Source organism: Coregonus clupeaformis, chromosome 39, assembly GCF_020615455.1.
Source record: "Coregonus clupeaformis isolate EN_2021a chromosome 39, ASM2061545v1, whole genome shotgun sequence".
In the NCBI taxonomy this organism is placed as follows: Eukaryota; Metazoa; Chordata; class Actinopteri; order Salmoniformes; family Salmonidae; genus Coregonus; species Coregonus clupeaformis.
This window is the reverse complement of record NC_059230.1, coordinates 7306774-7332403: the sequence shown is the minus strand read 5'-3', so window position 1 is coordinate 7332403 and position 25630 is coordinate 7306774. Positions and strand designations below refer to the sequence as shown.

At 43.5% G+C, this 25630-nt stretch overlaps 1 protein-coding gene across 2 annotated transcripts in view; it reads right to left on the bottom strand.

Moving 5' to 3' along the window:
* LOC121554122 (recombining binding protein suppressor of hairless) overlaps positions 1-25630 on the bottom strand; it is a 76780-nt gene that overhangs the window by 8811 nt on the left and 42339 nt on the right. Inside the window, exons 2-3 of one of the 2 annotated variants that reach the window (XM_041867563.2) lie at positions 23694-23732; positions 1801-1896 (exon numbers count right to left, since the gene is read on the bottom strand). In XM_041867563.2, coding sequence (XP_041723497.1) covers positions 1801-1896; positions 23694-23732 — 135 coding nt within the window. Of the gene's footprint in view, positions 1-1800; positions 1897-2394; positions 2564-23693; positions 23733-25630 lie in introns of those variants that run through there. The other variant, XM_041867564.2, reaches the window with a different exon arrangement.

Here is a 25630-nt window from a genome sequence, read left to right as displayed (position 1 = left end):
ACCGACAACTTGGCAAAACATCTACTTAAATCCTGTAAAACTTTGTTTGATTTAAAGGGGGGCTGTAATCTAGTTAAATAAAAAATGTTTTTTTAATAATCTGACAAGAATTTGCATTTTAGCCAGTACCAGCCTATCATCAAGGCAGGTCAGGGAAAAATTGAGATGCCAAAAACAACACTTTTACTAGTTTGCTAAAATATAATAAATTCACCCATTTTTGAAAGAAATTCCCCACACTTAGTTTAGATGACTTCAACTAAACCAAAGTGCTTTATTTGTGGGAGCTTATGGGGAAAAGAGGAAAGTCGGTCAAGCTATGTTGCTCTCGATATGACTATGTCAAATGAGACTGTCTGTCTAGTCTGATGAGGAAGTGAGTGACACATAACACAAGTTTGTGTGAGAGTGATGTCTACTTTCACCTCCTACAATAGAGAAGAGATAAAGAGAGGGAGCTTTCTGAGGAAAACCCCTGTGCATGCAAATACACACACACACACGCAACTCATTCATGCTCAGAGCTCCTTTGTGTATCAACACACACAGACTGTAAACACACACATGCAGCTATGCCATGTATTGGACATTGGGTAGGTCCACAACGCTCTTCCTTATACAGAGGGGACACACACACAGCGAGCTGACCCAAACACATGCCGGTCTGTTTAGAATCAAACCCTAACTCACAAGTGTGTGTGTGTGACTATATGATTGTGTAACAGTGATTATTCATGCACCACTAGCATGCACTTCTCATGTTGGAAGTTGGACCTGTTCCAGTGAGTGAACCATAGGGACTAAACACAGACTAAACAGATGAATTACAGTACAGTTACACTCCAATAGTTAGTGAATAAGTGGTAGATGAGGGGAATGGGGCCTGTATAAATGTTCTGTTTATTTGGCTTTGTGACTGATTATGAAAACTGGAATGACTGGAGGTCTGATGTATCCCAGGGTGCATTGCTACAACGGGTCAGACCCCAAAATGGGCCTCCCTCACATCTTGACCCCGGGGCCCCAGTCAGTGTAACTTTAACCAGAGGGGACAGCGGAGAGTGGAGGAATTCATCTATTTAACACACACACACACTCACACACACCTGCTCCTCCTCTCTCATGCTCCAAACCTCGGAGGTGTCACACTGTTGGCTGAGAGCTCCTGATTTACTAAGAGATAGTCCTGGTGTAATGGCAGCCAGGGCTCAAACCCTTTCAGTCTGTCTAACTCCCTACATCTGGTTTATTTACTTCACCTAGGATGACCATATTAATAAGTACAGCTGAATTACTCCCTACACACACTCTATTCTAACCATTCTAACCCAACCTACAACGACTAGGAAACATCTTACCCACTTCTCACAATTCATTACCCCCTTTAACCCTACGTCTGGGGGCATGAATGTACCTTTCCTGCCTAACCCTACCATCCCCTGCCATCTACATTTTAACCTCCTATGGCCTACTCCCCTACACCCCTACACCCTTAACCCCTGTCTCTCTATGGCCTTCACCTGAATGTGCCCTGCAGAGAACTTAACTGCTCATTTCCCCGTCTGACCCACGGTGGGATATTGAAAGCCGGAGGGGCCAAAACACCTACATCACACACAGACACACTGGAATGTGGCTTAGTTTTTTTCTCTACTGCTTTTTAGTCCATACTAATTACCCATGACTTAAATTGAAACCGGGAACTCTTCAACATGCCTTTCTTGGTATGGACTGTGTGAGGTATGTGGGAAATAGGGATAGTATGGAAAGTGGTGTGAAGGCTAAGTGGTGGTCGGTTACCTTTTTTCGTTGCCATAAGATTTCTGTGCAACTTTTGCGTGCAGGATCAGGACAGTTTGGTCTCCTCGCTCCTTCAGATAATTCCGCATCGCTTCTCTGAAGAGGGGAAGAGAGGGGAGCAGAGAGAGAGAGAGGGGAGGAGAGAGAAAGAGAGGGATGGAAAGAAGGAGAGAAGAGAGAGGGCTGTTATTCATCCATTTATATAAAAGGTTATAGTGACAGAAGCGACAAAGACGAAATAGATCAGACCAAAAAACTGGAACGTATGAAAACTTGGGGTCACTAAAACTAACATCTGAAACATAGAGAGGCAGGAACATGAGATGAGGAAGAAAAGCATGCAAGTTCCAGTTTGATTAGCCAATTCTCTGGTGCGCTGAAGGATGTGTTGCTTACACACACACACACAAACCGCACAGAGACACACACACACACAGTTTGGGCGAAAAACGATGTTCTCTCCAGCTGGGCTGAGTTCGGGGAGGAGGGGGGGGGCACAGAGGGACAGTGCTTAATGAGGGGGAAGGAGGAGAGAGAGAGGAAAGAATGAGAGAGGAGAGGGAAAAAGACAAAACACCAAAGCCCTGAGCTCACCACCAAAGAATCCACATCTCGTGTCAAAATGTTGCAAGGTCTGTGCTCCAATTACTTTTGTCAACTAAGCAAAAACATTCTCATGCCGGCCCCCCACACACAAAAAATAACAAGTTCAATATTTTTGGAATGTTAAGTCCTTACGTTAACCCCGCAATCGCAATAATCCACCCCCTGTGTGTGAAAGCTTGCTCAACATAGTGACAACATTTTGTGACAGAGTGTGGGGTGTGTACTAGCTGAGAAACACACAGCTAAACAACGGCCCATTTGCACAGATGTCAGTGACACCTGACATGCCCGGGTGCTCCATGGGCCCATGGACACAGAGAGGGAGACACACACACCCTTCTTCAGTCTGCTCCACTCGGTCACGCAAAAGCCTGCCACACGCATGGGGTTGGACAGGCCTTCACGTTTACATTTTGGACATTTAGAAGACACTCTTATCCAGAGCGACTTACAGTTAGTCCATTCATCTTAAGATAGCTAGGTGGGACAACCACATATCACAGTAAGTCAATTTTCCTCCAATAAAGAAGCTATCAGCAAAGTCAGAGCTAGTAAGTGGGGAAGAAAGTCAATTGCGAGTGTTAAATTGCCCTGCCCCTTAATCCTGGTCGACAATCATCTGCAAGTTATGAGCAGTCAGCAGTTCACACACCAAGTAGGCTACTGGAAAAACAGGCAGTACTTAAAGTAGATGGCCCTAGCTAGCAAAAAGACAGTACTAGACAACAACAGATGAAGACAATAATTATACTTATCACTCCTGGAGATATCAGGAGTCCTCTAGCTACAGAATGAAACCTATGTTATGGAAAGCAAAGGGCCCCATTCAGACACGAGAGAGGGAGGGAGGGATGGAGAGAGAGGGATGGAGGGAGGGAAGGAGAGAGAGGGATGGAGGGAGGGAAGGAGAGAGAGGGATGGAGGGAGGGAGTGGAACCACCGGTTACTGCACTTCACTAACCCGTAGTGGAAAGGGCAAGGCCAGAGAGAGAGGGATGGAAAGAAGAGAGAGAAGAGAGGGAAAGAGGTTCAGAGAGAGAACATAGTCCAAACCAAAGCCAAGTCTAAATCCAGCAGCATTTGATTCTAATTATTTTCCTTTCTTTTAATGAGTTCAAAATGGATACTACTCTGCGGTGCCTATAATCATCTGATGCTATGGTGATCCCCTTCACTGATATTTCTAGACTGGGCATTGGGCGTGCCCTCACACACACGCACATACACACACTTCCTGACCCCTGGCCCACCCCGGAGCCCACAGCCCTGACTGATTACAGAGGAGCACGCTCGCTCAGCGCAGCTCATGATGATGTCATGCTTACAGTAGGGATGTAACGATTCACCGATATGCATCGGTCCCTGTTTAAAATCGATTAAATTATTACGAAATCACCGGTTCACTAAAATGTTTTGCACATATTACCTTCTTTTTACCTTCCGAAAAGACTTCGCCTTTTGTGACAACTGATGCGTCCTCTCCTTCAGTGTCAAACTAAGCTTGTAACTGTGTTGACAGTCATTGACCAACATTTTTGCATGCCGAACAACCCAGGCAATATCAGTAGCCTAGTCAAATAGTGCACTGTGCACTACTTCACACACTGACCACCGAGATGTAGGCCGTGTCACCTTTAGCATTAAAATGTTTGCACAATGGCTTGCCAATATTAGATTTTATTAGTTGAGTGAAAATCAGTGTAATTTGCTAGGTTATTATTATCCAATGCGCTGTTGAAAATGATGTACTGGAATAAAGTAGCCTAAGCAACTGACTGAGACACGACTCATCTGGCTGTACCTACCTGCTGATCGGGGCTTAAGCTACATTAGATTTTATTTGGATTGTTCCGGTTCACAATCAGCAATAGTTTTGGTAGGTTTCCTTTAAACAATTAGTGTATATGGTCATTTTTAGATATACAGGGTAAAGTTGATAATTTCATAAGGAGGACAACAATCACTTTTTCTACCCACACTGCACTTCGAAGCAGAGGAAAATAAAACTTCCAAACGGTCTAAACCATTTGATTTTGAGATGGGGATGAAATCTAAGGTTGTGCTATATATTCACTGGCTATGTCATAGCAATTTTTAAAAGATAAATATTGATACATTACTAGCTCAAACACATTGACTCTGCTAAAATTACAAATTAATTAGTGGGTCGAATCAAAAGTGGGGGAGACAAAAAGCAAACCTTGCCCCTCTTATCTGATAGTGGTGTGGTAGATGCCAGTTTCCCTTATGGCTCAGCTCAGATGCCTACATATACCACCCACCCACCCATGTCAGCTCAGACAGATCCAGCTCAGAGAGGACCAGCTCATGAGCATATTTGAATTTAGAGGTCAGTTTGGCGCTTCCAGTTTGGATATGTGGAGGGTAGGCTGGATACTGTCTGAGCTGACTTGTATGTAGGGAATGGATCTGTGCCTAAGCGACAAATTCTAGAAGAATAGAGGTATACCGGTATGAAGACCTGAGCGGCCATATCGGTGAAGCCAGTTTGTTGTTGGTTTTTCTCCATGGTCAGATGTGTTTGTACCTAGTACCTTGATTTGCCAGGGCAGGAGGAAATGAAAGTTCCAGATTTCACCTTAAAGATTTGAGTTGAGGAAGTGGTGTGGGTAAAATGAGACTTTTAAGGAAGCGTGTGGGTCATGGAGTATGTTTTTGCCACCTCACCATATGGCTGCTGCCTGTGGAACCCATGTGACCCCGAGAGAGAGAGAGAGAGAGGAGAGATGAGAGGGAGAGAGGGAGAGAGGGAGAGAGGGAGAGAGAGAGAGAGGGAGAGAGAGAGAGAGAGAGAGAGAAGAAAAAGGGAAATATAGAGAGATTGCTGCAGCATGTATGCTGACAGAAAACCACTAACACATCCCTGCATCCAAACTAGAAAAGTGGCTGTTTTTTAACACACACACACACACACACACACACACACACACACACACACACACACACACACACACACACACACACACACACACACACACACACACACACACACACACACACACACACACACACACACACACACACACACACACACACACACACACACACACACACACACACACACACACACACACTGGTTGAAAGTTAAAGCAGGAAAAAGCGCTGGGTTATTCCAAAAACAGATCTTCACAGAGAGATCCTTATTCATTTCGAAGTCTCTTTGCTTGGGAGTAGCATTGGTCAAAAACCAATGAACTGTTTGAATGCATTTCAATCCTGGTTACAAATGGCTGGTGCTATAGATAGAAATCTGTCCCATGTTTAAAAATGTTCTTGGTTCAGAAGTGGTCCAAGTTCGCAGTAGCAGTCCTGGTTAAGGAGTGATGGTTGAGATGTGGTTGCCGTCATAGAGCGTTCAGTACCCTCTGTCTGTGTGGTAGGCCGCGAGGGGAGCACCATTCATCTCTCACACCCATGGAGGGGGCCAGACGGCACAGGGCCAAGTTCACCCAGCGTTCACACACAATGTTTACCCTCACACACACACACACACACACACTTTCAGTATACCTCCCTGCTCCCCTGTGTTGGAGAGCTGTTGAGTACTTAACCTATTAATTAATTGTCTGTGTGGGCCATTTTTCCTGAGAAGAGCAGCTAACAGTTTTAAGGAGAAATGAGAGTGGGCCGAATACAGAGTCGCCACATTGGCCAGGGTACAGCTCTCACTCAACTTCCTATACACACACGCACAAGGTCACACACACAAACAAGAGGAAGAACGAGAGGGGTGTTGGGACTACATGGCCTGAGTCATCTGATTTGAGAGAGGAAGTGACAGATATGTGCTTTTCATCACCACGCGACAAGAGACAACCAGGACACGGGGCACAACAACACGCAAACAAAAAGAGACACGCAACGAGACGCAAGGCATGCAACCACACTAGATAGCACGTCAAAACGAGAACTGAATAGGAGAATACTGGACAGCAAAACACGCAATGTAAACAAGGCGTGATGTTTAAACAATCCAACAGTCACAGACTCATCAAGCAAAAGTGAGGAGCTATATGACAGGAAAAGCAACAAGCAATAAGGATATTGCTTTTTGTACCACTGATAGAGAGAGAGAGAGAGAGAGAGAGAGAGAGAGAGAGAGAGAGAGAGAGAGAGAGAGAGAGAGAGAGAGAGAGAGAGAGAGAGAGAGAGAGAGAGAGAGAGAGAGAGAGAGAGAGAGAGAGAGAGAGAGAGAGAGAGAGAGAGAGAGAGAGAGAGAAAGAGAGAGAGAGAGAGAGAGAGAGACAGAGAGAGAGACAGAGACAGAGACAGAGACAGAGACAGAGACAGAGACAGAGACAGAGACAGAGACAGAGAAAGAGCTATACAGATAAGACAAAGGGCAAAGTGGGGGTCAGTAATGGTGTTTGTGTGTGTATGTGTGTGTGTGTTAGGTTAAGCCGGGCTACAGCTGCAGCAGGGCAAAGCAGAGCAGACAGGCATCTGTCCAGTACATCTGTCACAGCCTCTCGCTATAGAGTAAAGTGGACTCACCCAGACCCCCTGTGGACCTGCAGCTAGGGGAGGGAGAGGGGCATGCTTGCACACACACACACAAACTTACACACACACCAGGACACAGAGACTCAAAAACACACACACACAGCTCAATTTAGAGTATTAGACCCCCATTAGTGCGCACCCCTTTGGATCACAAAGGGTACATTACACACGTCTTCAACCCAGGAACTTGGGTTAAATTAAAACATCAACAGTCACTCACTTCAGTCTGCATATCCTCTCCTATTGATTTTAAGACACTATGGGCTGAGAATAGGCTGTCAGAGAAACTACATTTCCCCCCATGTGAACTTAATTTGTGATGATGTCAGGCACATTTGAGTCAATTACAATCACGACAATAAACGAATGTTTCGAATCCCCGAGCAGGCTAGGTGAAAAATCTGTCGATGTGCCCTTGATCAAGGCACTTAACCCTAATTGCTCCTGGATAAGAGCGTCTGCTAATAAATGTCATAAATGATCTCTACATTCACATAGCCTATAGCCTACTTGTAAGTCTAACATGGATTCATATCATACAGCTTATTTTCCAGGTTTGATTTTCAGAATGAGCCTAACTGTCTAAGACATTTCCCCCGAAACATAAGAGAACGGGTCTCTTCTCCAAAGCAACTAAACCAGGCAGCTTTTCCAGCTGTGTACTGTCTGGTATTTTCCAGCTGAACAGTTGGACAGCCTGGCTGACAGTGGGGCCCTAAAGGACCCAAAACATAGCTGTCCTTCGCAGCTCCTGGAGGACCTGGGCTTTTAGCTGCCCCCGTCACTGCCAAACTAAAATCAACGGGGCCACACTCTGGGGTAACCGCAACACAGCCACAGCCACATGCACACATTTGCAGACAGATACAAGCTCTGAAATAACCACAGTGTCTTTCTGCATATTCCCGATCGTCGGTAACGAGTGTTTCGTGCATGTCATTTTTATCTGTGCACTCATAAGGCCTGGACAAATGGAGAGGCCAATGAAATCCGGGGGACTGGCAGCACATGAATGGAGAGGGAAAGAGATGAAAAAGGTAGAGGCTAGGGCCCTCTCCAATACGACGCTTGTGTGTTCCAGTGAATGCGCGACCCCTCATTTTCCCCTTGGAGCGGCACGCGTACACACACACACACACACACACACACACACACACACACACACACACACACACACACACACACACACACACACACACACACACACACACACACACACACACACACACAGAGAGAGAGAGAGAGAGAAACACCCACGTGCTCTTCAGGGAGCTCCGAAGGCTCAGCAATAGAGACAGTCAGGATTGAGAAGGCGCACACATAACCCCCCCCACACACACACACACACCCCTCCCTAAAGCCACGGGCTGGAGAGGGCGGTCATGGTCAGACAATCCTCCACTCTCTCTGCAGGCTGGCTGACCAACAGACCAAAAGGACCATTGGACTAAAGCCCTGCTGTGACCGCAGAATCCAGGCCTCAACCCTTTATTTTATTTTCATACACACTAACTAGCCTAAGACCGCTACAGATGTCCAAGAGAGGGATGGAAAACAGCTCACTTTAACAACATCCCATCCCTAATCATAACCATGCATGACAAGCCCTGTTGAACTGTGAGCAGTCTATGCAGTCAATAAAACAAGCACACTGAAAATGTGTCTGATATCTTCTTTTAACCATTCAATCTTCGATTTCATTCAAGACTTGTTACTTTTATCTCAGTGAAGAAATGATAGCTTAGATGGTTCTCATTACTATTATGATAGTTAGCATTATAGGGCAATTCCACAGTAACGGAATTACGCTGAGACCCCAACAAATACCATTCTTTTTTCAAAGTTCAAGAAATCATACAACTCTTTGCAAAAGGACTGCTTTGAACAATTTACACAGAACATTTAACAAAAACAAATTTACTGGAAGAACTGTGAAGATGGAAAGTTTTGGTAACAGAATTACGGTAAAATCTTTTTTTTTTATGCGACCACGTTTTCCAAAACCTTTGGGTGTCAAGTGGGGTGTCAGCTATGATTTATTATTCAGCTATGATTCTATTTTGGTTATTGTATTGAACTACAGTAAGTGAAGTGGATTTACACACGGTAACAGAATTATGGTAACAGAATTACATCATGGGTACTTGATATGTACTACACAGAAATGCATAATTATAGATATGAAATCCAATACAACACATTACTGAGTACAACTCTCCATAAATTAACCGAATGGAGCTAAGCACAGGCAAAACAATCCTGGTTCAGTCTGCTTCCCACCAGACACTGGGACATGAATTCACCTTTCAGCAGGACAATAACCTAAAACACAAGGCAAAATATAGACTGGAGTTGCTTAACAAGAAGACAGTGGCGAGAATAGCTGTGCTACAAGCCCAGCTTCAGACGCAATCGTTAGGCAAGGGTAATATCAGTGTAGGAAAGGAAGAAACAGCGTCTGTGCCACCAGTAAGTACAGACAGTAATGTTAGTATAAATCCCCCCCGCACAGTCCCCGCGGCCGGACAACTTTCTCATGGCTTCTGGAGGGAAATACTGTTGGAATGCTCAACCGGTGTCGCTCATTCAGCCGACAGAAACCTTCAACCGGTTTTCCCCATTATGTAGCGAGTCGGAGTCTGAGTCTGAGTCTTCTCTAGTCTCTACTCCTCCCGTTACGGGGTCTGAGACTCCGAAGGCTCCACCATTAGCTCTGACAAATTGAAAACCCTAGTCATCGGCGACTCCATTACCCGCAGTATTAGACTTAAAACGAATCACCCAGCGATCATACACTGTTTACCAGGGGGCAGGGCTACCGACGTTAAGGCTAATCTAAAGATGGTGCTGGCTAAAGCTAAAACTGGCGAGTGTAGAGAGTATAGAGATATTGTTATCCACGTCGGCACCAACGATGTTAGGATGAAACAGTCAGAGGTCACCAAGTGCAACATAGCTTCAGCGTGTAAATCAGCTAGAAAGATGTGTCGGCATCGAGTAATTGTCTCTGGCCCCCTCCCAGTTAGGGGAAGTGATGAGCTCTACAGCAGAGTCTCAGCACTCAATCGCTGGTTGAAAACTGTTTTCTGCCCCTCCCAAAAGATAACATTTGTGGATAATTGGCCCTCTTTCTGGGACTCACCCACAAACAGGATCAAGCCTGACCTGCTGAGGAGTGACGGACTCCATCCTAACTGGAGGGGTGCTCTCCTCTTATCTACCAACATAGATAGGGCTCTAACTCCTCTAGCCCCACAGTGAAATAGGGTGCAGGCTGTTAGCCAACCTGCCAGCTTAGTGGAGTCTGCCAATAGCATAGTCAGTGTAGTCAGCTCAGCCATACCCATTGAGACTGTGTCTGTGCCTCGACCTAGGTTGGGCAAAACTAAACATGGTGGTGTTCACCCTAGCAATCTTATTAGGATAAAGACCTCCTCCATTCCTGCCATTATTGAAAGAGATCGTGATACCTCACATCTCAAAATAGGGTTACTTAATGTTAGATCCCTCACTTCAAAGGCAGTCATAGTCAATGAACTCATCACTGATCATAATCTTGATGTGATTGGCCTGACTGAAACATGGCTTAAGCCTGATGAATTTGCTGTGTTAAATGAGGCCTCACCTCCTGGTTACACTAGTGACCATATTCCCCGTGCATCCCGCAAAGGCGGAGGTGTTGCTAACATTTACGATAGCAAATTTCAATTTACAAAAAAAAATGACGTTTTCATCTTTCGAGCTTCTAGTCATGAAATCTATGCAGCCTACTCAATCACTTTTTATAGCTACTGTTTACAGGCCTCCTGGGCCATATACAGCGTTCCTCTCTGAGTTTCCTGAATTCCTATCAGACCTTGTAGTCATAGCAGATCATATTCTAATTTTTGGTGATTTTAATATTCACATGGAGAAGTCCACAGACCCACTCCAAAAGTCTTTCGGAGCCATTATCGACTCAGTGGGTTTTGTCCAACATGTCTCTGGACCTACTCACTGCCACAGTCATACTCTGGACCTAGTTTTGTCCCATGGAATAAATGTTGTAGATCTTAATGTTTTTCCACAAAATCCTGGACTATCGGACCACCATTTTATTACGTTTGCAATCGCAACAAATAATCTGCTCAGACCCCAACCAAGGAGCATCAAAAGTCGGTGCTATAAATTCTCAGACAACACAAAAATTCATTGATGCCCTTCCAGACTCCTTCTGCCTACCCAAGGACGTCAGAGGACAAAAATCAGTTAACCACTTAACTGAGGAACTCAATTTAACCTTGCGCAATACCCTAGATGCAGTTGCACCCCCTAAAAACGAAAAAACATTTGTCATAAGAAACTAGCTCCCTGGTATACAGAAAATACCCGAGCTTTGAAGCAAGCTTCCAGGAAATTGGAACGGAAATGGCGCCACACCAAACTGGAAGTCTTCCGACTAGCTTGGAAAGACAGTACCGTGCAGTACCCGAAGAGCCCTCACTGCTGCTCGATCATCCTACTTTTCCAAATTAATCGAGGAAAATAAGAACAATCCAAAATTTCTTTTTGATACTGTTGCAAAGCTAACTAAAAGCAGCATTCCCCAAGAGAGGATGGTTTTCACTTCAGCAGTGATAAATTCATGAACTTCTTTGAGGAAAAGATCATGACCATTAGAAAGCAAATTACGGACTCCTCTTTGAATCTGCGTATTCCTCCAGGGCTTAGCTGTCCTGGATCTGCACAGCTCTGCGAGGGCCTGGGATCGGGAGAGACACTTAAGTGTTTTAGTACTATATCTCTTGACACAATGATGAAAATAATCATGGCCTCTAAACCTTCAAGCTGCATACTGGATCCTATTCCTACTAAACTGCTGAAGGAGCTGCTTCCCTGTGCTTGGCCCTCCTATGTTGAACATAATAAACAGCTCTCTATCCACCGGATGTGTACCAAACTCACTAAAAGTGGCAGTGATAAAGCCTCTCTTGAAAAAGCCAAACCTTGACCCGGAAAATATAAAAAACTATCGGCCTATATCGAATCTTCCATTCCTCTCAAAAATTTTAGAAAAAGCTGTTGCGCAGCAACTCACTGCCTTTCTGAAGACAAACAATGTATACGAAATGCTTCAGTCTGGTTTTAGACCCCATCATAGCACTGAGACTGCACTTGTGAAGGTGGTAAATGACCTTTTAATGGCGTCAGACCGAGGCTCTGCATCTGTCCTCGTGCTACTAGACCTTAGTGCTGCCTTTGACACCATCGATCACCACATTCTTTTGGAGAGACTGGAAACCCAAATTGGTCTACACGGACAAGTTCTGGCCTGGTTTAGATCCTACCTGTCGGAAAGATATCAGTTTGTCTCTGTGAATGGTCTGTCCTCCGACAAATCAACTGTACATTTCGGTGTTCCTCAAGGTTCCGTTTTAGGACCACTATTGTTTTCACTATATATTTTACCTCTTGGGGATGTTATTCGAAAACATAATGTTAACTTTCACTGCTATGCGGATGACACACAGCTGTACATTTCAATGAAGCATGGTGAAGCCCCAAAATTGCCCTCGCTAGAAGCCTGTGTTTCAGACATAAGGAAGTGGATGGCTGAAAACTTTTTACTTTTAAACTCGGACAAAACAGAGATGCTTGTACTAGGTCCCAAGAAACAAAGAGATCTTCTGTTAAATCTGACAATTCATCTTGATGGTTGTAAAGTCGTCTCAAATAAAACTGTGAAGGACCTAGGCGTTACTCTTGACCCTGATCTCTCTTTTGACGAACATATCAAGACTGTTTCAAGGACAGCTTTTTTCCATCTACGTAACATTGCAAAAATCAGAAATTTTCTGTCCAAAAATGATGCAGAAAAATTAATCCATGCATTTGTTACTTCTAGATTAGACTACTGCAATGCTCTATTTTCCGGCTACCCGGATAAAGCACTAAATAAACTTCAGTTAGTGCTAAATACGGCTGCTAGAATCCTGACTAGAACCAAGAAATTTGATCATATTACTCCAGTGCTAGCTTCCCTACACTGGCTTCCTGTTAAGGCAAGGGGCTGATTTCAAGGTTTTACTGTTAACCTATAAAGCGTTACATGGGCTTGCTCCTACCTATCTTTCCGAGTTGGTCCTGCCGTACATACCAATACGTACGCTACGGTCACAAGACGCAGGCCTCCTAATTGTCCCTAGAATTTCTAAGCAAACAGCGGGGAGGCAGGGCTTTCTCCTATAGATCTCCATTTTTATGGAACAGTCTGCCTACCCATGTGAGAGACGCAGACTCGGTCTCAACCTTTAAGTCTTTACTGAAGACTTATCTCTTCAGTAGGTCATATGATTGAGTGTAGTCTGGCCCAGGAGTGTGAAGGTGAACGGAAAGGCTGGAGCAACGAACAGCCCTTGCTGTCTCTGCCGGGCCGGTTCCCCTCTCCACTGGGGTTCTCTGCCTCTAACCCTGTTGCAGGGGCTGAGTCACTGGCTTGCTGGTGCTCTTTCATGCCGTCCCCTGGGAGGGGTGCGTCACTTGAGTGGGTTGAGTTACTGACGTGATCTTCCTGTCTGGGTTGGCGCCCCCCTTGGTTTGTGCTGTGGTGGAGACCTCTGTGGGCTATACTCGGCCTTGTCTCAGGATTGTAAGTTGGTGGTTGGGGATATCCCTCTAGTGGTGCGGGGGCTGTGCTTTGGCGGAGTGGGTGGGGTTATATCCTTCCTGTTTGGCCCTGTCCGGGGTTTCTTCGGATGGGGCCACAGTGTCTCCGGACCGCTCCTGTCTCAGCCTCCAGTATTTATGCTGCAGTAGTTTATGTGTCGGGGGGCTGGGGTTAGTTGGTTATACCTGGAGTACTTCTCCTGTCTTATCCAGTGTCCTGTGTGAATTTAAGTATGCTCTCTCTAATTCTCTCGTTCTCTCTTTCTCTCTGAGAACCTGAGCCCTAGGACCATACGTCAGGACTACCGGGCATGATGACACCTTGCTGTCCCCAGTCCGCCTGGCCTTGCTGCTATTCCAGTTTAAACTGTTCTGCCTGCGGTTGTGGAACCCCCTACCTGTCCCAGACCTGCTGTTTTAAACTCTAATGATCGGCTATGAAAAGCCAACTGAGATTTATTCCTGATTATTATTTGACCATGCTTGTCACTTATGAACATTTTTGAACATCTTGGCATGGTTCTGTTATAACCTCCACCCGGCACAGCCAGAAGAGGACTGGCCACCCCTCATAGCCTGGTTCCTCTCTAGGTTTCTTCCTAGGTTTTGCCTTTCTAGGGAGTTTTTCCTAGCCACCGTGCTTCTACACCTGCATTACTAGCTGTTTGGGGTTTTAGGCTGGGTTTCTGTACAGCACTTCGAGATATTAGCTGATGTAAGAAGGGCTATATAAAATAAAATTGATTGATTGATTGATTGAATGTTCCTGAGTGGCCAAGTTACAATTTTGACTTAAATCTACGGCAAGATCTGAAAATGATTGTCTAGCAATGATCAACCAATTTGACAAATGGGCAATTGTTGTACAATGTAGAAACCTCTTAAGAGACTTACCCAGAAAGACTCACAGCTGTAAAAGGTGCTTCTACAAAGTACTGACTCAGGGGTGTGAATACTTATGTACATTTGATATTTCTGTATTTCATTTTCAAAGAATGTGCAAAAATGTCTAAAAACAAATGTTCACTTTGTCATTGTGTGTAGATGGGTAAGATTTTTTTATTTTACTTTAATCCATTTTGAATTCAGGCTGTAACACAACAAAATGTGGAATACTGTAAGTCAAAGGGTATAAATACTTTCTGAAGGCACTGTACCTACCTCAATTACGTCGTACCCCAGCACATCGACTCAGTACTGGTTCCCCTTGTATATAGCCAAGTTATTGTTACTCACTGTGCATCTATTATTACTTTAATGCATTTTACTTTCTTTCTCTCTGCATTGTTGGGAAGAGCCCGTAAGTAAGCTGTTCACTGTTAGTCCACACATGTTGTTGATGAAGCATGTGACAAATAAAATGTGATTTGCTTTGATTTAGAGTGGAGTCTACAGCATTTGACACACATTTTAACTGACCTCATGGAGAGGCTTCTTTGAGTTTCCGGAACACCCCTTGCCTGGTTCCACTCTTATATACAGTTGAAGTCGGAAGTTTACATACACCTTTGCCAAATACATTTTAACTCTATTTTTCACAATTCCTGACATTTAATCCTAGTAAAAATTCCCTGTCTTAGGTCAGTTAGGATCACCACTTTGTTTTAAGAATGTGAAATGTCAGAATAATAGTAGAGAGAATTATTTATTTCAGCTTTTATTTCTTTCATCACATTCCCAGTGGGTCAGAAGTTTACATACACTCAATTAGTATTTGGTAGCATTGCCTTTAAATTGTTTAACTTAGGTCAAACGTTTCAGGTAGCCTTCCACAAGCTTCCCACAATAAGTTGGGTGAATTTTGGCCCATTCCTCCTGACAGAGCTGGTGTAACGGAGTCAGGTTTGTAGGCCTCCTTGCTCGCACACGCTTTTTCAGTTCTGCCCACAAACCTTCTATAAGATTGAGGGTCAGGGCTTTGTGATGGCCACTCCAATACTTTGACTTTGTTGTCCTTAAGCCATTTTGCCACAACTTTGGAAGTATGCTTGGGATCATTGTCCATTTGGAAGACTCATTTGCGACCAAGCTTTAACTCCCTGACTGATGTCTTGAGATGTTGCTTCAATATATCCACATCATTTTCCTTCCTCATGATGCCATCTATTTTGTGAAGTGCACCAGTCCCTCCTGCAGCAAAGCACCCCCACAGCATGATGCTGCCACCCCCGTGCTTCACGGTTGGGATGGTGTTCTTCAGCTTGCAAGCAACCCACTTTTTCCTCCAAACATAACGATGGTCATTATGCCCAAACAGTTCTATTTTTGTTTCATCAGACCAGAGGACATTTCTGAAAAAAGTACGATCTTTGTCCCCATGTGCAGTTGAAAACCGTAGTCTGGCTTTTTAATGGCGGTTTTGGAGCAGTGGCTTCTTCCTTGCTGAGCGGCCTTTCAGGTTATGTCGATATAGGACTCGTTTTACTGTGGATATAGATACTTTTGTACCTGTTTCCTCCAGCATCTTCACAAGGTCCTTTGCTGTTGTTCTGGGATTGATTCGCACTTTTCGCACCAAAGTACTTTCAGACAGAACGCGTCTCCTTCCTGAGCGGTATGAAGACTGCATGGTCCCATGGTGTTTATACCTGCGTACTATTGTTTGTACAGATGAACGTGGTACCTTCACTGGGGCCAAGCTTCCTGCCATCCAGGACCTCTATACCAGGCGGTGTCAGAGGAAGGCCCTAAAAATTATCAAAGACTCCAGCCACCCTAGTCATAGACTGTTCTCTCTGCTACCACATGGCAATCGGTACCAGAGCGCCAAGTCTAGGTCCAAAAGGCTTCTTAACAGCTTCTACCCCCAAGTCATAAGACTCCTGAACAGCTAATCATGGCTACCCGGACTATTTGCATTGCCCCCCCCACCCCACCCTAACCCCCTCTTTTACACTGCGGCTACTCTGTTTATTATTTATGCATAGTCACTTTAACTCTACCCACATGTACATATTACCTCAATTACCTCGACTAACCGGTGCCCCCGCACATTGACTCTGTACCGGTACCCCCTGTATATAACCTCCCTACTGTTATTTTATTTTACTGCAGTTCTTTAATTATTTGCTTTTTTTCTTTTTTTCTTAAACTGCATTGTTGGTTAAGGGCTTGTAAGTAAGCATTTCACTGTAATGTCTACACCTGTTGTATGCGGCACGTGGCAAATAAAATTTGATTTGATTTGATTCAGCCGTTTGGAAATTGCTCCCAAGGATGAACCAGACTTGTGGAGGTCAACCATTTTTTTTCTGAGGTCTTGACTGATTTCTTTTGATTTTCCCATGATGTCAAGCAAAGAGGCACTGAGTTTGAAAGTAGGCCTTGAAATACACCCACAGGTACACCTCCAATTGACTCAAATGATGTCAATTAGCCTATCAGAAGCTTCTAATGCCATGACATCATTTTCTGGAATTTTCCAAGGTGTTTAAAGGCACAGTCAACTTAGTGTATGTAAACCTCAGACCCACTGGAATTGTGATACAGTGAATTATAAGTGAAATAATCTGTCTGTAAACAATTGTTGGAAAAATTACTTGTGTCATGCACAAAGCAGATGTCCTAACCGACTTGCCAAAACTATAGTTTGTTAACAAGAAATTTGTGGAGTGGTTGAAAAACAAGTTTCAATGACTCCAACCTAAGTGTATGTAAACTTCCGACTTCAACTGTATCTGACAGACAACAGTTTGTCTCCCTTGGCAAATGCAGGTCTGCCCCAGCCCCTGCATCACAAGGTGTCCCACAAGGCTCAGTGTTAGGTCCATTACGGTTGAGTATTTACATGCTACCTCTTGGTCAGATCCTCCGTCAATTTGGACTCCGATTTCACTGTTATGCAGATGACACACAAATCTACATCCACACAAAACCCAACTCCACTCTGCCATCCCCCTCTGTTGTTGACTGTCTCTGTGAAGTGAACATTTGGATGAGCAATAACTTTGTAAAACTAAATGATGACAAAACAGAGATCATGCTTATGGGTCCCAACTCCCTCATCAAGAAACTGGGTCAACTCAACATGACAATCGACGGCTGCACCATCCACTCCAACAGTGTTTTCCACTAGTGCCGGCTGTCGGCTATACAGCCGATTAAACACTCAGGTTCAGGTACTTTTTTCACTTAAAATTACTAGACTACTTTTTTACAATTCGCAAGTCAGAAAAAGAAAGCTGAGCCCTGTCCCGCTAGAATGAACGATATGCATCTTCTAGCGATCTATTTATAGGACAGGCACATCAGTCACAAAGTGAAAGCTGACAGGGAAACAGTCTGCTGTCTGTCCCGCCTTCCAGTACCTGGGTGTTTGTGTTGTGTACGCTGTGGTTGAAGTCAAATGTATTTACACGGAGGGAGAAAGCATGATGCTACTTCATCGTTTATGTGAGTCAATTTGCACAGCCCATATAATGTGGTAACGATGAGTCGAAATCCACTTAGCCTAGTGTTTTATCTGGCACACTGATATACTTTATTTTGCATGTTTCATATGAAGCCACGTAGTGCTGGCGCATAGGCTTACTGTGATTTGATTGACAAACAGCAAGCTGGACTAGTTTATAAACGGTGTCGAACTGACTGAATAAAGTCGATCTCATATATCCTTGCCATTCATAAATCATACAACTTAGTTATATGTCCATGGTATCGCATCGGGACAAGTAAACTAAAGATCTTGTTTTTGTATTTCCGATATGAAGTCCATCAGGACTCATCAGTAGCCTACTGAATTGGATCAGTACATTTGGCTAAAACATTTGCATACTGGTAGGCTTTTTGGCGATTATCTGCAGATAAAATATGAAAACATTTGATGAAGGTGAATCCTCCTCACTGCAGGAACAATAGGTAGGCTAGTGGAGCGATAGCCTCACTCTTGTCCAAAATATGATACAAGAAAACAGATTGAATTGTTTTAAAAGCTAATGTTACTTACACTACATGACCAAAAGTATGTGGACACCTGCTCGTCGAACATCTCATTCCATTAGAATGGAGTTGGTCCCCCCTTAGCTGCTATAACAGCCTCCACTCTTCTGGGAAGGCTTTCCACTAGATGTTGGAACATTGCTGCAGGGACTTGCTTCCATTCAGCCACAAGAGCATTAGTGAGGTTGGGCACTGATGTTGGGCGATTAGGCCTGGCTCGCAGTCGGTGTTCCAATTCATCCCAAAGGTGTCCGATGGGGTTGAGGTCAGGGCTCTGTGCAGGCCAATCAAGTTCTTCCACACCAAACTCGACAAACTTTCTTTCTGTATGGACCTCGCTTTGTAAAGGGCCTTCTCCAAACTGTAGCCACAATGTTGGATGAACAGAATTGTCTAGAATGTCATTGTATGCTGTAGCTTTATGATTTCCCTTCACTGGAACTAAGGGGCCTAGCCCAAACCATGAAAAACAGCCCCAAACCATTATTCCTCCCCCAAACTTCACAGTTGGGGCAGGTAGTGTTCTCCTGGCATCCGCCCAACCCAGCTTTGTCCGTCGGACTGCCAGATGGTGAAGCATGATTCATCACTCCAGAGAACGTGTTTCCACTGCTCCAGAGTCCAATGGCGGTGAGCTTTACAGCACTCCAGCCGACGCTTGGCATTGCGCATGGTGTGCGGCCATGGAAACCCATTTCACCAAGCTCCCGACGAACAGTTATTGTGCTGACGTTGCTTCCAGAGGCAGTTTGGAACTCGGTAGTGAGTGTTGCAACCTAGGACAGACAATTTGTACGCGCTATGCGCTTCAGCGGGTCCATTCTGTGAGCTTGTGTGGCCTACCATTTCGCGGCTGAGCCGTTGTTGCTTCTAGACATTTCCACTTCACAATAACAGCACTTACAGTTGACCGGAGCAGCTCTAGCAGGGCAGAGATTTGATGAACTGACTTGTTGGGAAGGTGGCATCCTATGATGGTGCCACTTTGAAAGTCACTGAGCTCTTCAGTAAGGCCATTCTACTGCCAATGTCTACGGAGACTACATGGCTGTGTGCTCGATTTTATACACCTGTCAACAACGGGTGTAGCTGAAATAGCCGAATCCACTCATTTGAAGGGTGTCTACATACTTTTGTATATATAGTGTATATGGTATTTTTTAAAATATTGATACAGGTCTGCTGCTTTCTGTGTAGCATAGCCCATGATTAACACCAGCTTCACTCTTCAATCATACCTGTATTGCAGATAGTTGAGGAAATGCCTCTTAAAAAGGAAGCTTGAAGCCTGTGGAAGTCAGCAGACTCTTACAAGATTCTTTAAGAAGAAATCTGTGGGTCAGTTGTTAAACACTTATTTTTTAATAAATGACATACTGCAATTCACAAAGCGGGTTGCAAACTGATGTCGTTCTCTCTCTTCTCTTAACACGTATGGACCCAGAACTTAATTGAGCATCTGTTCTGTTTATTTTAGAGACCACTAAAAAAAAAAAATGCTCATCACACAATTTCTTTGATTTTACATTTAACCTTCAATTAATATTTTCTAGATAATTTGGGGAATTTACTTAATTGTTCTGTTTTAATAAAATACATAATTTTAAGAACAAACATAATTGTGGCAATTCATATCTTGCAGTAAAATATTTTAATCTCAAGAGAAGACCGGTTAAATGTTAAAAGGTTTAATGTTATCTTACTTAGAAAATAGTCCTGATCATATAGGCCTACACAATATTTAAAAAAACGAATAATATACTGAATTAATACATTTTCAGTAATTTAAATTGTAAACACAATACCACAACTAATTTTTCCAATCTGTTTATGTGCATTTCGAATGGAATCAAGGCATTAGAATGTACCAGAGTCCACCAAAATAGAGCTTGTTCGGCAAACAATTATTAACCACCTCGGCCTGGGGTATCCTGGCTGGCTACTTTTTCTATTTGGCTGGCTACTCCATGTGCTGGTGGAAAACACTGCTCAAACTCCACACTCAGGAACCTTGGTGTTACATTTGACCCCACTGTCACTTGAACCCCACATCCAGAACGTCACCAAGTCAGCCTTCTTCTACCTCAAAAACATCTCACGACACAGACCCTCTGTCACTGACCTCACTGTTGAAACCCTCATTCACGTTTTTTTGTTTGTTTTATCATGCCTGGCCTACTGCAACGCCATTCTCTACGTACTCCCCGCCAAAACTGGCTCCTAGTTCAATACAGGATGATCTTCAATTTGCTCATGCTCACCTACAAAAGGACTCAATGGACTAGCGCCAACATACCTTCCTGACCTCCTACACCCCTACACTCCCACCTGTTCACTGCGCTCCTCTGACACTGGCCTCCTCACCATCCCTCATTCTGCTCTGCTCCATGGGAGACCAGGCTTTTAATGTTCTCCATCTTTAGTCTCCTATGTTTAGTGTACTTTTATATACTTACTTAATATGTGATTTTATTACTTTTTATCCTGCTGATTTCCTTGTGTATGCAAAGTGACTTTGGGTGTCGTGAAGTGTAAAATGTATTATTTTTATTATAATAGAGTTCAATACATTGAGTCTACTCTACTGTACTATAAAACATTTTTTTTGTACTATATTGTACTTTACTGTGCTTTAGGGAAGGGGGTTTGAAATAATTTCACTATTCGAATAGTACCATAAAATTGTCAGCTATCAAGATAATTATTTTTTTAAACCAATGTTTTTAACCTGAGCACTGCTGTGTGAGGGCGAGGCTGGCGTTCTATTGCTGCAGCTGCGGAGGGGGCGGTGTTGGGAGCGAGCAGACTGAGTGAGAGAGAGAGAGATGCCAAGGCAACTCGGCTACAGCCAAGACTAGCTAACTTGTAGCAGCAACAATGAGCATGTTAACATGCACACTAATAATTAGATATTAAACTGATTATGGCAGAAGGCTGAGTATAGCATTAGTTATGTAAACACCTTACTCTGCTTATCTTAATTGGCGTAAGGTCATTATCGAAGTATGCATATGCCGATTAAAACACCTGGTTTTCCGAGCAATCTTTAGAATTATTAGGACATGTAAACAGCTTAAAATCGGTGTTCCAGTGGTGTATTTTGATCTGCGCATGTGCCAGCACCGGTTAGCGCAAGCTTTCCCTCTTACGCGCAAGTGAAGTGAGATCGGAAAAACTGAAAGTATGCATCTTACAGTTTTCACATACAAACTGTATATGTCCGAACTCAGAATTAAATAGTCTTCGCAAAAATAACATGGTCACTGTGGTAGAACGTTTATTTTGGTTGGTGATATTCAGCATTTATCAAAAGTCAGTAGCCTGATTTCAGATGTGTCCATGTAAACAGGATTATTAGGGAAATCGTTCTTCTTGTAAAGCATGTAAACGTTTTAAGCAAACTATTATAACTTCACTATCCAGAATAATCGCATTATTGTGTGCATGTAACCGTGCTCAATGTTATTCATCATCCTGCTAGCTAGGCTAATTGAGGCCACATATTCCTCTTTCTCCCCAGCCCCATTCAGATAAAACAACAGCCTACCTCCGTTGGTTGCTCGTCGTAGCCTACTCCTTCTCATTTCGCTAACTTTTAATTCCGTAATTGTATTCCATCTTACATTGCATTAGTGAACTCTCACTCCATTTACTACACTTTGCCGCTTTGATTGGCCAACAAACAACAAACTACACAGGTGATGGCTACTTTTTATGAGGCGCACCATGCACCATCATGAAAACTACATAAAAAAGTTAGTTGTTTTATTAAAATAATCATTTGAAATGTCATGGTATATCCTTGTAGGTAACAATGTCACATGGATATTTTAATTTAGAAAAAGCCTTTTCAGTGTTAAAATAGGTCCATATTTTTTCCCCCGCTAAAATGAATACTCACACAAGTATTCGAATACTAACGTCCATTTGGATATTTTAATATTTGTTGAATAACCGTGCACATCCCTACTGTGCTTCACTGTACTGTACTGTGCTGTCCAAACTTGTGAAACATTGACATCTATTATTGGTTCAGATTTGGTCCGGCCACCAATCACGGATGTCTATGTTTTGACCAATTCAAGGCCGGTCCGGACCAAAGATCTACAGCTGTGGATGTTGAAATGTAGGCCAGGGCGCACTGACCAAATTTCAACTACTTTTCAACGCCCATGGACGTCCGGTGTCAGCCGGTGCTCAGTGGGCGCGGATGCTGGTTACAGTAAATGGAAAAAGAGGGGGCTTATGGGTAGGTGTCAGTAAGAGCCGGGAGAGGTAATATTACCTGGAGAGAGTAGAGAGAGACCACTAGACAACAGAAAGAAAAAAGAAAACAGTATGCCAGTAGAAGGGAGGACAGTAGCAGGTGACCCAACTGTGGTTTGTGACTACTATGATTTCCCATTTGTAGCCAATTCAATTGCTGTAATTCTGTTAGATATTTTTTGGTAACAGAATTACAAAAATGTATATCAGTAAAAACACTATAACTAATTGATAGGTTTACCTTTACTTGTTACTTCTGTGAACTTTCATTATCCTCCCTCTTCATGAGGGAAAGAAATTAGAAAATATCTTAAAGATATATGTTGGTTTTTGGTACCATAATTATAAGGAAATGTTTTTAAACTCACAGAAGCCAAATCAGAAGCCAAATCATTTCTCCAAAACGAAATATAAGTGTTGATATTAGTTGGCAAAGGTCTTTACTTCAACATTATTGTGTTTTGATGCATTTCAAATACTGTTAAGACTTTTTCCTGGTAGATATTGTCTAAGACCCCATTTCCATCTGTTTGACCGGAAATCAAAGCTATTACTTATGCCAAATTTATAAGGTAGAAAATGGTTGAAAAATGTATCTATGCCTTCATTTGCCCAGAATATAGACTCTTACCTTTCATTTGACACCCAATTTGATATGCTCCTATGAACTTCACATGTTTGTGCTCAAGGGTCCTTTGACATTGAAATGACCCATAGCTCATAACCAAGCTCATAGTATGATATTATCTGAAAAGGCAAAAGGGAAGAGGGGAGTGTGTATGGAGGTGTGTGTACAAAGTGTGTGTGTACAAAGTGTGTGTGTGTACAAAGTGTGTGTGTGTGCAAAGTGTGTGTGCGAAGTGTGTGTGTGTGTGTGTGTGTGTATGCGTGCGTGCATGCACTCACTCACTCACCTTGTTAAGCGTTGTGGTTGAGGGCGCTCCTCAAACTTCCTGCAGACAGAGAAGAGAGAGAACAAAGTAAGCCAGTTATCAACCGCTAAAACACACACACAGCGTAAACATTCACAGACAGACGCACACAGTATTAGTGTTGTCAGATACCAAAATGTTACTAACGATACGATACCAGGCCAAGTACTGGATCATGAGAGAGTAGTATCGCGACACCACGGTGGAAAAACATCAGTGGCCTAGTGTCCTTTTCGTCCCGTTCCCCGGACGCTTGTTCCTGTTTTCTAAATGTTTTGCGCATGTGCTACGCAAAACCCTGTCACTGAAATTCACACTTCTACTCAATACAACACATTGAATTTAACTTCATACTGTTCAGTGTCTACTGTAATAGAATACTGCAGAGGAGTATTTTTGTAATGAGTTTTGTTTTTTATCTGATTAGTTGGGCCTGGCAGGGCCTGGCTCCCCAGTGGGTGGGCATGTGTCCACCCAGGCCCACCCCTGGAACAACATTGCTTGTTATCAAACTAATAATTAGCAATCCGGGATTACTTTAAAATGTCCCGCAACATGGTTTGTGAAATTATATCAAATGCGCGCAAATCCCGATAGAAAGAAAAAAGGCATCTCTGGTAATATGGGTCATATTTTTTAACCGTTTAGGCTAAAGACAAGTCATTTTCTTTGCTATTTTCCCTTTCTGACACTCAGAGGCTGTATGACAGTGAACTTGCAAAGTCTACTCAAACTGGCCTGTGCTCTTGGTTATAACAGGCGATGCTCCAATGTAACAAACGTACAAATCTAACAACAGAAGACTCATCAGGGTCTGCACCCCCCGCTCGCCATCATTGCTAAATTATCTATTTTTTTTAACTGATGGAGGGATAGTTGCGCATGAAGAGCGGACGGAGAGAAGCAGGTGAGTGAGGACTGGTAAGGGATGTGGCTGGCTGACGTGATATGAGCATGAAAGTGAAGTGGATATTAAAAGGACCGGCGCATACAAGAGACTAATGGCTGTTGCTTAAATTCAACTGAATTTATAAACCAAACTGCTCTTTATAAACATTTTATAAGAGGAGCCAGCAGGATCTTTAGATCAGTAGGGCTGAAAATGTCAGTAGCATCATATGAAACGGTACTACGGTATTCTAAAATGTGGGTATCATAAGTATCATGTCACTTTGGTACCGTGATATTACCGTGGTGCAGGTATACCTTGCAACACTACACAGTATACACACAAACAAAGAGACACACGTCTCAGGTAGGAGACGAGAAAGAACACCTGGTTACACACACACAGAGAGGCTGAGTGTTTGAGGCAGCTGCTGTCCTAGTGGCCTTGGCAGTGTGAGACCATGTGACACAGTGTCCAAACACAGGCAGGTGGCGAGGAGGGACGCCTTATCACCAGAGAGAGAGAGAGAGAGAGAGAGAGAGAAGAGAGAGAGACGCTAAACCAGGTGTGTCAACTCATTCACAGTTCACACGAAGGCCTATTCACACAACTCCACATCCACCACATAGCCTAGCTACAAACAAAAGGTGTTCTGTGTAATGAAAACAGTATCATCATGCCAGTACATAGGCGTAGTCATATCTGAAAACATGAGACGCAAAACATTTGACGTAAGTCATCTCTGAAAACCACCTTTCATGAGTGATGGCACAGCTATAGTCATACTGGAAAAAGAGACCCATTTCCTTTACAACAATGACATCACATTCCCACCAAGAACACTTTTTCTTGTCAAGCAAATTTTTTTCACAACACCACTGGCCGTCACAGGGGGAAAACTTGCAGTAAAAAGAAGTGTTAGCAGTGTGATGCTCTAACCTGCAACCCAAGGATAACTTGTTCCCCAGAGCTAACACACCCCACTGACAGACAGACAGACAACCTTGAAGCACGGAGAAGCCCGCGCACG